General features: G+C 43.0%; 1 protein-coding gene across 1 annotated transcript in view; it reads left to right on the forward strand.

The window, feature by feature from the left end:
• LOC149450354 (cytochrome P450 2C20-like) overlaps nucleotides 1-16,015 on the forward strand; it is a 52,875-nt gene that overhangs the window by 13,054 nt on the left and 23,806 nt on the right. Inside the window, exons 3-6 of the mRNA XM_089692052.1 lie at nucleotides 3,317-3,479; nucleotides 9,621-9,761; nucleotides 14,823-14,983; nucleotides 15,397-15,570. Coding sequence (XP_089548178.1) covers nucleotides 3,317-3,479; nucleotides 9,621-9,761; nucleotides 14,823-14,983; nucleotides 15,397-15,570 — 639 coding nt within the window. The remainder of the gene's footprint in view (nucleotides 1-3,316; nucleotides 3,480-9,620; nucleotides 9,762-14,822; nucleotides 14,984-15,396; nucleotides 15,571-16,015) is intronic.

Consider the following 16,015-nt stretch of genomic DNA (forward strand, 5'->3'; position numbering starts at 1 on the left):
GTTTCTCTGATACATTCATTTATTTGATTTATGTGCACTAAATCAGCACTTAGCTGATTGTCATTGAGTTTATTTATATTCTTTTGGGCACAGTTACTCCATGGATGTATTTACTTTCACAAGGTAGTAGCTGGGTTTTCACATATTATTTTATTTTATATATATATATATATATATATATATATATATATATATATATATATATATTGTGACAGTGTGGCGATCTCTCAAGATGTTGAAAGGTTATTTCACCTGGGATTCTCAATAAGGCAGGTTGAGGGGCTGTCACGATCCGCCTGGCGGCGTCTCTAGCACAGGGTTCCTCAGGGCGCGGGGTCTAAGTCCCAATCTAGGGCCCCTGATGGTAGGGATGGACTTGGAGCAGACTGAGACCAGGTCGCGACCCCTGAGTAAGTCCGGCAATGGTAGAGAGCACCGTCGGGAGTGCGGGGAAAGGAGTCTGATGTGAAGAGTCTGGCAGACCTGGTAACCCGGTAACGATCCGTGCGGGATGGATGGATCGTCTGGGTGACGTGAAGTGTAGTCAGGCAGGCCAGGTCAGCAATGTGAAGGAAGCGAGGTACCGGAGGAGTGAGCAGAGAATGGTCGGGATCACAAGCAGGGTTCGGTAACTAGCGGGCAGCGTGGTACAGAGGATCACGCAGAAGGATGGTCAGGCAAGCCAAGGGTTAAGCAGGAGACAATCAGCAGGGTCAGGTACAAAGCAGAGGTCAGCAACGGAATATACACAGGATCAGGTATCAGGAACAGAGCAAATAAGACCAAACGGCAACTTGACATACCTCTTGTCCTGTTTAAATAGCCCGCCCTGCGCTGTCATTGGTGCCAGGCGCGCGATCGCGAATGCGCATGCGCAACCGTCGCGATCGCCCAGGTCCCGCTGCTCGCCGGCTAGGATGCATCAGTGTTCTGCGCATGCGCCGCCCGGCGCATCGTGGCAGGGACAACGATCCCTGACAGGGGCTCCAGGGTAAGTGTTTGATACAGAGGAAAGTGGCTTTTCACTTTCCTCATTTGTTTGTAAGGTCCATTTTGGGACCTGGAGCCTGGAGATTTCAAAGCGATTTGGGAGGGATGAAATCGCCAATCCTGGGGCCAGGTTTTGGGAATGGCCAGGACACTGATTGCACAGGTGTGTGCAGACCTGCTCTTCCTTCTCTTTCTTCTCACTCTTCACCATCCAGAGGGTGAACTTGAAGATTTACACTTTGTTCCCCAAGGTCATATGGACAATAGGAGCACAAACTCTCTCTTCTCCTAGAACAGGGTTTCTCAACTAGGGTTCCTCCAGAGGAAGGAAGAAGGAAGAGCAGCAAGCTCTGCAGAGTGGAGGTGGTGGTGTATGGGAGACAGAAATACCATAAGGGGTGGACTGGTAGCTGTATTGTTTACCCTTCAGTTGGGTCTCTATTTTAGGACCCCCTGTGGAACAGAACCATCTCAGGGACCTGGCCTGGAACCATGCTGTGTGAGGCCTCGCAAAGTATACAGGGCTTCCCTCCATGCCTTCGGTCTGAAGAATGTAAAGTGGAACAAGAGCTGGTGGACAGTTCAACCCTGTATCCCTCAAAATGTCTTTGTATTCCATGCCGGATAGAGATGTAAAACTTCTGGAAATTTTGAAACCGCAGGAAAAATTTTTTCCGGAAAACATTTAAATTTTTTGCAAAAATTGGGGAAAAAAAAGGATTTAACTTTGGAGTATTTCTACCAATTGAAAGTCATTTCGTTAAACTGGGAAGGTGAAAAGCAGTGTACATAAAAGGATTATGCTTGAAATAAAAGTGCAGCATATTCCGTAAATAAACTAAACTTGATTTTTAAAATTTGTGACAATCCAACAGCAGAAAGTGTTTCGAGAATGAGAACTCTGCAGTGAAAAGCTGCTTGCACTTTCATCCTGGTCCTCCTCATTCATTCTATAAAGTTTTTAATGTCTTTAGGGCACCTCTGCCATGCTGGGATGTGTTTCATCCTACTTGTAGCATTTGGAAAAGAATATTTCCTTTCACAATATTTGCACATTGCAGCTTTGCTCTCAGCAGAAATTGCACTGTGGAAATGTTTCCAAAATTCTAGATGTCGGTCTTACCACTTTGCTGAGAATCCCTGCCGGGACTTGGTGATTGTTGGCAGGGCTGTGTAAACACAATTTTATTTTCTATTCAATTCTTTTCTATTCTAATATTTTCTATTTGAATTCAAGTTTATTCTATTCGAATTTCGGAAGACTGTTATATTCTGTTATTCTATACTATTTTTTTTTTTCTATTCTTTTCAAATTATCTGAATTCAAGTTTATTCTATTTGAATTTTGGAAGATGGTTTATATTCTATTTTATTCTTTTGTTGTGGTTTTTTTTTCTATTTGGGAAGACTGTTATATTCTTTCTTTTTTATTCTATTATATTTTTCTGTTCTATTCATTTATATTCTTACTTGAATTTATTTTATTTTAAATTCGAATTTCGAAAGATGGCTATATTCTTTCTTTTCTATTTTATTCTATTTGGATTAATTTATTCTATTTGAATTAATTCTATTCGAAAATTTAAATTTTGGAAGATAGTTATGTTCTTTCTATTTTATTCTATTCTGTTCTATTTTTTCCATTTTTATTTTCTATTTAATTTATATTAAAATTCTGTTCGAAGTTCGGAAGATGTTATTTTCTATCCTATTCTGTTCCCTATTCTCTATTTTCTTTTATTTTCTCTTCTGCTTCACTTTATTTAGTTCAGTCCTATTCTTTTTCTATTCTTTTATTTTCTTTTCTGTTCTATTTTATTCCATTATTGTTTTCCAATTTGATTTGAATTCATTGTAGAATTTGAATTGAATGTGTTTCAAATTCGATTGTTTCAAATTTGAATTTTGTTTCTATATTTCTGATTCATTTAAATTTGTTACTAATGTACTATTGTAGAAGACAGTGATTAAATCGCATGCAAAATCTGGCAGGTTGGTTGTACCCAAGTTGCTCAATCGACATTCAAGCCCGCCCATACGTGGGTCAAATCTCAGCCAGTTCCTGCTGAACCAGCTGTGATTTGAACCATCTTTGGCCGGCCTTATTCCCAGCTCCCCCCTCCTAGCATGTCCTGAATCAAGAGACAGGCAGGGAACAGGGAGGTACATCTACATTAAATATTGGGTTTAGCTGCTACATAATATTTGGCAACAAGGCGTGAGCTGGGGGTGCTCTGCAAGTCTCTGATCCCGCAGAGGGAGGATTTCCTGATGCTACTGACCTCTGACCTCTGACTCTCTCGTCATTTTATTTTATCTATGACAGCTCAGCCAAAAGTACGGCTCGGTGTTCACCATCTGGAAACTGACGGAGCCGGTGGTGGTCCTCTGTGGTTATGAGACGGTGAAGGACGCACTGCTGACCCACGCCGAGGAGTTCAGTGCCCGCCCATTTATACCCACACTGCACATCCCCACCAAAGGATACAGTAAGAATTCAAGGACACTTAGAACTCATCCCTCTATATTGTACATTACGGATGAGCTGAACACACCTTGGTTCAGGTCATGGGAGGTTTGCCAAAGTACGAGGGTTATTCTGAACCCCATTTTCTCCCCACAAATACAGCTTTCTTTTTGGTGGGATTTGATTGCATTTGCGTTTTTTTGTTTGTTTTTTTTTGCACTATAAACAAAGACTGACCATTTTGAAAAAAAACCCCAACATAGCCAGTAAAAAAAATTAAAAAAAATAAAATTCCTTCATAAAAACAAAAAAAAAAATCCCAATAAGGTTACATTTACCACTTGCCCTCCAGAGGATTTCTCCCCCCCCCCCTTCCTGACCAGGCCATTTTTGCGATACGGCACTGTGTTACTTTAACTGACGATTGTGCAGTCATGCAACGCTGCACCCAAATTAAATTTATGTCCATTTCCCCCCCTCAAATAGAGCTTTATTTTGGTGGTATTTTATCAGCTCTGCTTTTTTTTTTTTTTTTTTACACGCTATAAAAAAAGACTGGGTAGGGGGTGCGATTGAGCAAGCTCTACTCGCGCCTCCATTGGTTGTCAATCACCGGGTCCCGGCCAGTGATTAAAAACTGGTGCCCGGTGATTGTCAAGCATTTCCGATGGGGAGGAGGACTGGTTTGTTTACTAACATTCCTCCTCCCTGTCGGCTCGGGCACACTGCTCTGGATGGCTGTGCACAGTGTGCTTACAGTAAAGCACCAACACACCACCCCCTTGTAAAACACTGCCTGCACACATTTAACCCTCCTCATTGCTAACCCCTTCCTGCTCAGTGCCGTTAGTACAGTGTCAGTGCTTTTTTTTAGCACTGATCACTGTATTGGTGTCACTGGGGATGTCAGAATTGGTGTTAGAATGTCCACCGCAGCCCTGCTATAAGTCGCTGATCACCACCATTACTAGTAAAAAAAAAAAATGTAGACGTTCTAACTTTCATGTAAACCAATTAATTTACACGTATTGGGATTTTTTTTTTTAGCAAAGACATGGAGCAGAATACATTTTGGCCTACATTTATGATGAAATTTGATTTTTTTTTTTTCTTTTACTGGACATGTTTAATAGCAAAGTCCAAAATATTGTTTTTTTGTGTTTTTTTTCAAAATTGTCAGTCTTTTTTTTTTTTATGGCAGAAAAAATAAAAACCCACACAGGCGATCAAATACAACTGAAAGAAAGCTCAATTTGTGGGAAAAAAAAGGACATAAATGTTTTATTTGGGTGCAGCGTTGCATGATAGCAAAAGTGTCAGTTAAAGTAAACGCAACGCCGCAACACAAAAATTGGCCTGGGAGGGGAGGGGGGGGGGGGGAATCAGGATGGCAAAGGGTTAAAGAATAAAATTCCCACAGTGTAAATTGTCAGTCAAGTCATTCAGTGATGTAGCTCCATCATCAATCAAGAACAATAACACCTTCCAACCAGAGAAAACAGAAAAGTCAACCTATCAACACGATGCGCAGATCAGAGATTCGCCAGGAATGACATTTCCTTGGTCAGCAGCTTGACTGCATAAAGGAGTGGGGATGCTGGGTAATGTCCATTGAATGAGTCTGGCCATGGCTAGATTTGGTCAATGGTGTCAGCCAGCAACCAACCCTTTGTTTTACATTCAGCTGTTGGCCTGTAATCTCCTGGCTGGCAGATAATTGGAACAGGAAATATGTCCTTGGTTGCTAGAGTGCTGGTGGCTGCTGGATTCCTAGCAACAAGGAGCCCTGAGAGGGAAGCTGTCTTATTTATTTATTTAGCAGCAGTAGTAGAAGTCTTTCTGCAGCTGGAGGTTGGGATGGGTGAACACCCCATTTAGTTCGCCTAACGCTGGGCATTCAGAGTTGGGACCCAGTTTTACATCAGTCTGGACTTCATCCTCTCCCTATTGTACATTATAGAAACTGCCAAAAATGTGACCATTCCAGAACAAGCGAGGTTGGGGGACAACACAAACCGTTTTCTATATATAAAATAAGAAACAACATGTACAGTTTTATTTAGTGAAGGACCCATAAACCCTAACTGAACGACATTTGGTTTGGTATAATTCTGTGCACAAAACACAACGGCCATTTGTATACATTTGTGTTCAAAAGTTTGCATACCCTGGTAGAAATTGTGAAATTTTGGCATTGATATTGAAAATATGACTGATCATGCCAAAAAATGCTCTTGGACATCTTTATATGTCCTTTTCCATCTTTAGAAAGCTCCATTACCTTGTTGTGCAGGACTTTTGACAGTTCTTTTCTGATCCCCATGGCTCAGTATCTAGCCTAGTCAGTGCTTCCATGTAAGAGCTAACAAACCCATTGACTATTTATACACTGACACTAATTGCAATTTAAAAAGCCACAGATGTGGGATATTAACCTCTAATTGGCATTGTAACCCGTGTGTGTCACCTTGTGTGTCTGTACCAAGGCCAAACATTCCAGGGGGCGGAGACTTCTGATCCAGGGGGCGGAGACTTCTGATCCAGGCCATTTGGGGGATTTCTGTTATTAGGATTTAAAAAGGAGCCAAACAACTATTTGATAATAAATGGCTTCATATGATCATCATCCTTTTTGGCATGATCAGTCATATTTTCAATATAAGTGCCAAAATGTCATAATTTCTGCCAGGGTATGCAAACTTTTGAGCACAACTGTACATAAAATAACCACCCCAGTCCCTACTACCAATAATCTGGGACTTCTGGCTTGAGAGACTGGAGAAGGATTCATGGCCACGCCCCCTACAGGACTTTGCTTCTCATACAGAAAGTTTGATGTGAAAAAAACATTTGTTTCAGGAAGTACACTAACAGTAGCCAATGACTGCACTGTATTATGAAGAAGACAATGTAACCAATTGTAACGCCTCTACCGGTGTACGCCATGCACCCGACTCCTCCCACTTCCTCCTATGCAGATCTCTGGCAGCAAATTGGTCTTGGTACCAATATGGTTCTGTATCTTGCTTTGTAGCTGTTCCCATGTAAATTGACACTCGAGTCATAGTTTCAATAAATATTACAATGTAGCAAAATTATTGTTACATTGTAATTACTCTGCTTCATTCAAAGCAGATCAAGGATTCACTTTTGACCTGCATATGATAGGGGTTAGTTAACCCCTTGACCTGCGCTACTTTTACTGGAAATTGCTTGATCATGCAACACTGTACGCAAATGAAATTTATATTTTTTTTTTCACACAAATAGAGCTTTCTTTTGGTAATATTTGATCTCCACAGTTTTTTTTTTTTATTAAAGTTTTTAATATATAAACAAGACAGACTTTTTGGGGAAAACCCCCCAATATTTTCTCATTTCTGTTATAAAACCTATCCAACAAAAATTAAAAATTAAATTTATATATATAAATGTTTACCAAAATCTACTTTGCTGCATGTCTTTAGCTCTTCTGCATTGTTCTGTTTCATGTCTCTCATCTTTCTCTTGGCAATGCCCCATAGATTCTCTATGGGGTTCAGCTCAGGCGAGTTTGCTGGCCAATCAAGCACAGTAATCCCACGGTCATTGAACCAGGTTTTGGTGCTTTTGGCAGTGTGGGCAGGTGCCAAGTCCTGTTGGAAAATGAAGTCAGCATCCCCATAAAGCTCATCTGTGGAAGGAAGCATGAAGTGCACCAAAATCTCCTGGTAGACGGCTGCGTTGACCCTGGACTTAATGAAGCACAGTGGACCAACACCAGCAGATGACATGGCTCCCCAAATCAACACAGACGGTGGAAACTTCACATTGGACTTCAAGCATCTTGCAGTGTGTGCCTCTCCATTCTTCCTCCATACTCGGGGTCCTTGGGCCTCTCCATTCTTCCTCCATACTCGGGGTCCTTGTGCCTCTCCATTCTTCCTCCATACTCGGGGTCCTTGGGCCTCTCCATTCTTCCTCCATACTCGGGGTCCTTGGGCCTCTCCATTCTTCCTCCATACTCGGGGTCCTTGTGCCTCTCTATTCTTCCTCCATACTCGGGGGTCCTTGGGCCTCTCCATTCTTCCTCCATACTCGGGGGTCCTTGTGCCTCTCCATTCTTCCTCCATACTCGGGGTCCTTGGGCCTCTCCATTCTTCCTCCATACTCGGGGTCCTTGTGCCTCTCTATTCTTCCTCCATACTCGGGGGTCCTTGGGCCTCTCCATTCTTCCTCCATACTCGGGGGTCCTTGGGCCTCTCCATTCTTCCTCTATACTCGGGGGTCCTTGGGCCTCTCCATTCTTCCTCCATACTCGGGGGTCCTTGGGCCTCTCCATTCTTCCTCCATACTCGGGGGTCCTTGGGCCTCTCCATTCTTCCTCCATACTCGGGGGTCCTTGGGCCTCTCCATTCTTCCTCCATACTCGGGATCCTTGGTTTCCAAATGAGATGCAAAAGTTGCTCTCATCAGAAAAGAGGACTTTGGACCACTGAGCAACAGACCAGGTCTGTTTTTCTTTAGCCCAGGTAAGACGCTTCTGACGTTGTTTGTTGTTCAGGAGCGGCTTGACAAGAGGAATACGATATTTGAAGCCCATGTCCAGGATCCGTCTGTGTGTGGTGGCTCTTGATGCACTGACTCCAGCCTCAGTCCACTCCTTGTGAAAGTCCCCAACACTTTTGAATGGCCTTTTCCTGACAATCCTCTCCAGACTGCGGTCATCCCTGCTGCTTGTGAACCTTTTTCTTCCACACTTTTCCCTTCCACACAACTTTCTATTAATGTGCTTTGATACAGCACTTTGGGAACATCCAACTTCTTTGCAATTACCTTTTGAGGCTTTCCCTCCTTATGGAGGGTGTCAATGATGGTGTCAGGTCAGCAGTCTTTCCCATGATTGTGATTCCAACTGAACCAGACTGAGAGACCATTTAAAGGCTCAGGAACCCTTTCCAGGTGTTATGGCTGAATTATCTGATTAGAGTGGGACACTTTGAGCCGAGAATATTCCACCTTTTCACAATATTCTCATTTTCTGAGATTGTGGATTTGGGGTTTTCATGAGCTGTAAGCCATAATCATCACAATGATGACAAATCACGGCTTGAACTATCTTGCTTTGCATGTAATGAGTCTATCTCATATATTAGTTTCACCTTTTTTATTTTGCATTACTGAAATGAATGAACTTTTGCACGATATTCTAATTTTTCGAGTTTCACCTGTGTGTGTGTATGTGTGTGTGTGTATGTGTGTATGTGTGTATGTATATATATATATATATATATATATATATATATATATATATATATATATATATATATATTGGAATTTATGCAGTAATAGACGCTATAATGTAATGGTAGTGATCAGCGACTTATAGTGAGACTGTGATAGAGTGGCGGGCAATCTGGCGCTAAGTGACACTGGTTGGGAGGGTCACTCACTGACATCAATAGACACTAATACAGTAATCGGTGATAATGATGTACACTGACACTGTACTAATGACACTGGCTGGGAAAGGATTAACATCTAGGGGTAATCAAGGGGTTACCTGTGTGTCTAACATGTCTAATGTGTGTGATATGCGCTGCTTTTATTTACTAATCTTGCTGTGTGTTTTTTTTTTTTTTTTTTTTTTCCTCCCTGATCCCTGTTCCTATATGCACAGTGTTCTCTCTGTTTTGTAAACACAGAACTCTGTGTATGATTGGACACAGCTGATCAGCAGGTTTCCTGTACCCGCCGCCCGCGGGTATATTTACTGTTTGGTGGTTTTTAAAGCAACCTTGCAAATAGCAAAAATGAAAAGTAAATAAATGTAAACCGTGTTCATAATTAACTCTTAGTGTACCCCTTATACACTACAATGAACTCCTTCTTTCCCCTCCTCTCCTGTTTTTGTTGATTTTTTTTTTTTTTTTGCCATGTTTAAATGTTTTTAATATTCATTTGTTTTCCTTAATTTTTTCATGAAAACATTAAAAAAAATGTGCACAATTAATAAAAAATACCCTTCATTTAATTTAAAATCAAGTTTGCCATGCTTTTTTAATAGAAATGTAATTTTTTAGAACCATTATAAATGCTCCCCTGTAGAATGTGGCTTGGTTTGCCTTTTTATTGTTGGTCGTGTGGTTTGTAACTTATTGCTGCTGATGATTTTCTTCTTCAGATATTAGTGGCCCCCGATGGCGTCCTCTGCGCCGCTTCACCATCTCCTCTCTGAGGAACTTTGGGATGGGAAAGAAGAATATGGAATCCCGTGTGCAGGAGGAGTCGACTCATCTAGCACAGGCAGCAGCCGAGACGGAAGGTGGGGAAAAATGTATTTTTATTGAAAAATTGGCTGAAGTGAAAAACATAGAAGCTTGCATGTTCAGAAAATGTAAAGGGGGCCTAACTGTCTAGGAATTAAGGCCCACTGGCTGCTTCACCCAGCTCCTCCAGCAGCAGAGTACTATTGCATGTACACACAAACATTATTATTATTATTATTTATTATTGTTGTTCAGGATTTATACAGCTCCAAAAGTTTGTGGAAAATAGGAAGCGATGTAAAATTACGTTGCTTTGCCCAGAGCCACTGTTCACCCACAAAATAAATATTTTAAAAACTTTTATCAGAATAGTACAATGTTACCATAATAACATTGTGTGTGTGTGTGTGTGTGTGTGTGTGTGTGTGTGTGTGTGTGTGTGTGTGTGTGTGTGTGTGTGTGTGTGTGTGTGTGTGTGTGTGTGTGTGTGTGTGTGTGTGTGTGTGTGTGTGTGTGTGTGTGTGTGTGTGTGTGTGTGTGTGTGTGTGTGTGTGTGTGTGTGTGTGTGTGTGTGTGTGTGTGTGTGTGTGTGTGTGTGTGTGTGTGTGTGTGGTTAATCAGGGATTTTTTTTTTTTTTAACTTTGCTTTGCAGGAGAAATAAAGATCATTTCTACTGCAATGCAAAGTTTGCTGCCATGAACCTAACTCATTCATGAACTGTCATGACGGAGTTAGGTTTTTGACAGCGTGATAGTGATTTATGATTGGCTGGAGCTGACCATATGGTACAGGGTGCTGTGATTGGCCCCATGTATCATCTGACAGCTATGGGCCAGCAGCATTAATGATAGACTGAAGGGGGGGATAGTCTGTGTAAAGATAGTGTAGCACCCTCCTAGGTAGCTTCTAATTTGTAGCTAGGGGCTGAGTGGCAGCCCAGGTGTAATAGTCAGGGGGGCAGATTTCGGTCAGAGGCTGAGAGGCCCTGCAGACCAGCTCTCTGGGACTTTTCCCTGCTTTAAGATTTTGGAGAAAAATATAGAAGCAGGGGGAGGGAGTGAGAAGTGGCTTTCTGTAATCTCAAGGAATCCTGACCAATCCTCAAATGGAGGCTTGGCATGGAGCCAGGACAGCCCTTGAGAGTGTTTGAGCCTGCTCAGCAGTGGGGGAGTTTGGGTGGAAGATGGAGACGTGAGGCTGGAGAGGAGGAGCCTGGGAAGGGGCCCAGATGGGAAGGGGCTCATCTACAGGTAGGGAAGCTTGGGACTTCACTGGCCCTCAGAGGGAGGACCACCTATGCAGCAGGGAAGGAGTGGCCCAGCAGAAGGCCTGAGAGCAGCCACCAACCCAACAGCAGCATAGGAGAAGGACTGAGTGAGTAGACCTGCACCTCCTGGGCCAGTAAGGGGAAGGAGCACTCTGGTGGGAAGGAGCACTCTGGTGGGAAACTGGATTAGCTACTATTGGGGACTGTCTTCTCTTAAATTGACAGGCACTGGATCCCCTGCCCAGGGATTCACCCAGAACAGCTGGATAAGGGGTATCTAGGGTCTAGGGAGGTATTACAGGAGATGCTGGCTAGCTCTCCAAGAAGGATTTGTTCTTTTGCTGCTAAGAGACATGTATATAGTTTAGGAAGATTGTCCTGTTGCCATTACCCATACACACCTTACCCCATCCACGTTTATATTCCCCTAATAAAATACAAAAAAACAAGCTCAAGGACTGGTTACTATCTCATGGATGCAAGTTTGAATGGGAAAATGTGTGCAGGACTATGGAGAGACCCCAAACCAGCAACTCCTAAGAGGATAGTGCTACAGTAGGCCAGTAAGGAGAGAGCTGCAGTAATCAAGGTGGGATATATCCAGGGAGTGAATAGGATGTCTTTGTGGTGTCATTAGTTAAAGTGGTTGTGAAAGTAAACTTTTTTTACACGTATGCCTTCTGTGCACTGAGGTAAAAAAAACCTCTTAATAGTATCTCCTCTGCAGCCCCCCAAATACTTACCTGAGCCCAGTCTCGGTCCAGCGCTGTGAGATGTGTAAACTCTCCAGCGCCTCGAGGGAGCCAATGCCAGGGGAAGGCCAGGAGATCAGATGTATAAATGGCCTATGGATAACGTTCTGGAGATGCAGCCCTCCTCAGATGGGGAGATCAACAAACTGGAAGAAAGCATACAGGTGGTGCAAACCCCTAGTGCATTATCCAAGGTTTAATAAAAGTATAAAAGGACAAAAAATATACTTGTTTCATATAGCTCTGAGGAAAGGTATTTGTCCCTGAAATGCATCAGTGGGCTGATCACACCATCAGTTGGATACTCTGCCATCCTTCTGGTCATCTCCATGGCCTTATAGGCTTTACACACATGCTATGTTTGTGAGTATATTTTTTGTCCTTTTTATACTTTTAATAAACCTTGGATAATGCACTAGGTGTTTGCACCACCTGTATGCTTTCTTTCAGTCCAGCGCTGTGCACGTCTAAACAAATAATCCAAAAAGTGCACGGAAATCCCCTGAGTTCATTTAACAAATGTAAATGTCAAATAAGCGCAAGCAATTCCTGAGTCAAACCCAAATTGTATGGAAATATGAAAGGTTAATATATTAAAAAACACATTGAATTAAAATATCGTACAATAATTAGTAGCAGCAAGCAACTACATGTGTCCTACCAAAAAATTCTGGCTTGCATTTAAGGTCTATGAGAAAAGTAGCCAGTGGTATTGAACAGCAAAAAGATAATATGAGCACATTAGCGTGTATGCTTACACAGACCCGAGTTCCATGATGTATGTTAGCAGCAGTGGATGTGTCATGTTGTACCAGGCTTAGATATATGCCATGGGCAAACTGGTTCATAGCCGCCATTACTACGACTGGGCTGTGGACAGTGCCTCCGCTGTGCACATCTGCAGCAGCCCTTTTCCACTCTCCCAGGCTTGGCTGAGAGCAAATGGACTCATTGGCTCATGCTGCTGTCAGTCAAAACTTTAAGAAGGGGCAAATTCTGGAAATGTTGGCAATTGTTTTCTGGAAGAACTATCGGGCTTCATCCTAATGGGTAGATCAATTGGAGGTAGAATAAGACTGGATTCACATATTTGTACATTAACATGCATTGTGCTAAGGCAGCCCATCCAGACAATTTTAAGTGGGCTACCAACGCAGCCAGGCCCGAACTGGGACACAAAATAGGCCAGGGCTTTTTAGACTGAGCAGCCAATTTCTGAGGGGGGGGGGGGCGGTGTGCAAGGGCATTTGCGGGGCAGTTGGGGATGGAATATTGTCAGGGATCGCGGCTCCTCTCCCGGCGCACACGCTCTAGCGACAGCTCACGCTGGGACACAGGCACTAGGTCCCAGAGGGCCGCGGCTGACAGGACGCTAGGTCCCGCCGTCCTTTTCACATCTGGCTCTCCCGGTACCTGCATACATCCCCGGAGGCTCCCTTGCCACTGGTGGGCCTGCTCGGAGGTCGTGACCTGGCCCTGGTCTGTTACAAGTCCATCCCCACCATCAGGGGCCCTGGTGAAAGCACAGACCGGGGCTTAGACTCCACGCTCTGGGTAGGTCTGTCCAGTGGGCAGCCTGAGGCACCACCTGGCGGATCATAACAAATATTCACAGAGTTGGTCCCCCGCACTGTGATATAAAGGGGACTGCACTGTAAATGGGCACTGTATTGATTACAGTGCCCCTTTACAGCGCAGTCCCTTTAAATCACAGTGCCCCTTTACATTTCGGTGCCCCTAGAGATCTAATCACAGTGTCCCCTGTATATTCAAAGAGATGGCCCAATCCAGCAAAGAGACATCCCCCGTCCAGCAAAGAGACAAAGACCGGGAACCTAAGAAAACTGTAACCAAGATTTAGCATTGTTCTGTTGTGTTGGTGGGGCACATGCCATTTGCTGCTGAAAAAGGAAGAGTATAGGTTTCCCTATGCTTGGTTTACACTGACTTCATGTGGTTAGCCAGACATGTTACCTTCTCTCTAGAAGATGCAGACACATTCAAGGATATTCTCAAATGGCATATACTGTAGATTTAGATATTGAAAAGATCTGCTTTACCACAGGTGGATCTTTTCATCCAGTGGCTGCCTTTACATCGGTGGCCAAAGGTGGTTTGGACCAATCATGTTGAGGTGGCAAAATTTGGCTGCTTCTCCTAAAGAGGATATAGTAGCTGCCCTGCAAAACATCAGACTTGTTGTCTTGTTTTGTTTTGTTGAAGAACCAACTATCAACATTGTATGTTTGTGTGCCAGAAATGCTCTGGTCCATGACAGCCAAAAGTGTGCTCTGACTCAAGCTGTGGGTGGTTGACTTATCCTCAAAAAAATGACGTGAAATACCCTCATAAGGCTACTGCTTGTTCAATGACAAGTTGGAGACTATCAGTAAAGCTAATGAGGGAAGTATTTGATATTTCTGAAGGACTGAAATCTTCCTAAACAGCAACAGAACTCTAGGCTAGAAGATGAGGCCCAGAACGAGCTGGAAAAATCCAATAAACTGGAAAGGCATTCCAGTGAAAAACTTTCTAAGGCTACCATCTCAGCTCGACTTGAATCCAGCCCAATATAAGGGATGGCCATCCAGGCCTACAAGAGCAGGCAAGACTTGCAGGTTTCAGACAGGTCTGGATGGAGAACATTTCGGAAATGCGGGTACTATTCCTTAGAGGCATTCATAGAAATTCTTTAGAATGAAACATGAAAAATCCACCATTACCTGGATGGTCTGTAACATCTGGCTCATTCCAGAAGAAATCTAATCACATCCGGAGAAGTAACTGTTTGGACCCTGACCAACTTTGATAGTCCACTTTAGGCCATCCTCAAGATCTGGCCTACCTTAGAGCTAGCTTAAAACAGGGTCCACCCAAAATGGCGAGCTTACTGCTAGGTTCAGTCTCTGACTGAGGTCTTCCATACCACAAAAAATAAGACCCCAGTTAGTGACTGAACCTGGTAGTTAGTTCGCCATTTTTGGTGGACCCTGTTTTCAGCAAACATTTTGAGCTAAGTTTCTACGACAGAGTTAACGAAATTGTAAAAGAAAAATTTGAACTGTAAAAGTTACTTAATTTTTTTTCTCTATTTCAGGAAAACCATTCAATCCGCTACTGATCATGGCCAGCGCTGTTGGGAATATTATCAGTTCAGTGCTGTTTGGAGAACATTTTGACTACAAAGACACAAAGTTACATGATCTGATGTCTCACACCTCCCGACACATTAAGAATGTTACATCCCCATTGCACATGGTAGGTTACAATCATTGGTGGATTTGTCTTCCACTAGCACCTCTAATTACATAGTCACTGGAGGAAACCAGTAGAGCATATTACTAGGTTTTCTTGAATGACTTATACTGGGCTTAAAATTTCAGTGCTGTTTTTTGGCAAACTTTTCTTCCTGTATTGTATTTTATCAAAATTGTTAGCATATCATTTAATTTCCTATCTTTAGAAATTTTGGGTGTACATTTAAAGTATTTTAGATTTTATGGTTAGGTTTAGAGTTTACACTGAGGATAAAGTATATGTAAACCCAAAATCTATTAAAAAAACATGGAAAATGTGCATTATTGCAGAGATGTACATATGTGCATTGTTATTTTACACCAACATGCATTGTAATTCTTCATTTGTTTACTCCTTGTGTTTCTTATGGTCAGCTCTGCAACGTCTTCCCATTCCTGCTCAAGCTGCCATTATTACAAAAAATTGCTTTTAAGGAAAACGCCTACCTGCAGAACTCTGTGCTAGATTACATCGAGGAACACAAACGCACCCTAAAGATGGAGGCCCCCCGAGATTTGATTGATTATTTCCTGCTGAAGATGAAAGAGGTACATACACTGAACCTTATCTTTTTGAAGAGTCTTTGATTAGCTTTGGCCGTATCGCCATAAACCAGCCAATCCAAATTGAACTGGAGAATGGTGGTGTGCAGGGCTGGTGCTACTACTAGGCGAACTAGGCAGCCACCTAGGACACTGATGCCTATGGTGCAGCCACAGCTGCTGGTTTCCTTACTCTCCACCATGGCTGGATCTAGGGGGTTGCTGGGGTGAGCTACACTATCCCCCAGATTGTGGTTGTACTACCCCAGACCGGTCTTTCCATAGACACTGAACCTGGGGGATTTGGGTAAGGTGGGACGATTTTATGCTGGGAAGGGTAATTTGGAGATGTGTTAGCTAGAGAAGGGATTTGGGGCAGTTTTTCATAGGTGGGGGGGACTGAAGGAAGAGGATTGGTGGTGGGAGAGGAGATTTGTGCTCTGGGGGGGGG

The sequence above is a fragment of the Staurois parvus genome, unplaced genomic scaffold, assembly GCF_062004578.1.
Source record: "Staurois parvus isolate SC_StPar_1 unplaced genomic scaffold, SC_StPar_1.0 ptg000575l, whole genome shotgun sequence".
NCBI classification, from domain to species: domain Eukaryota; kingdom Metazoa; phylum Chordata; class Amphibia; order Anura; family Ranidae; genus Staurois; species Staurois parvus.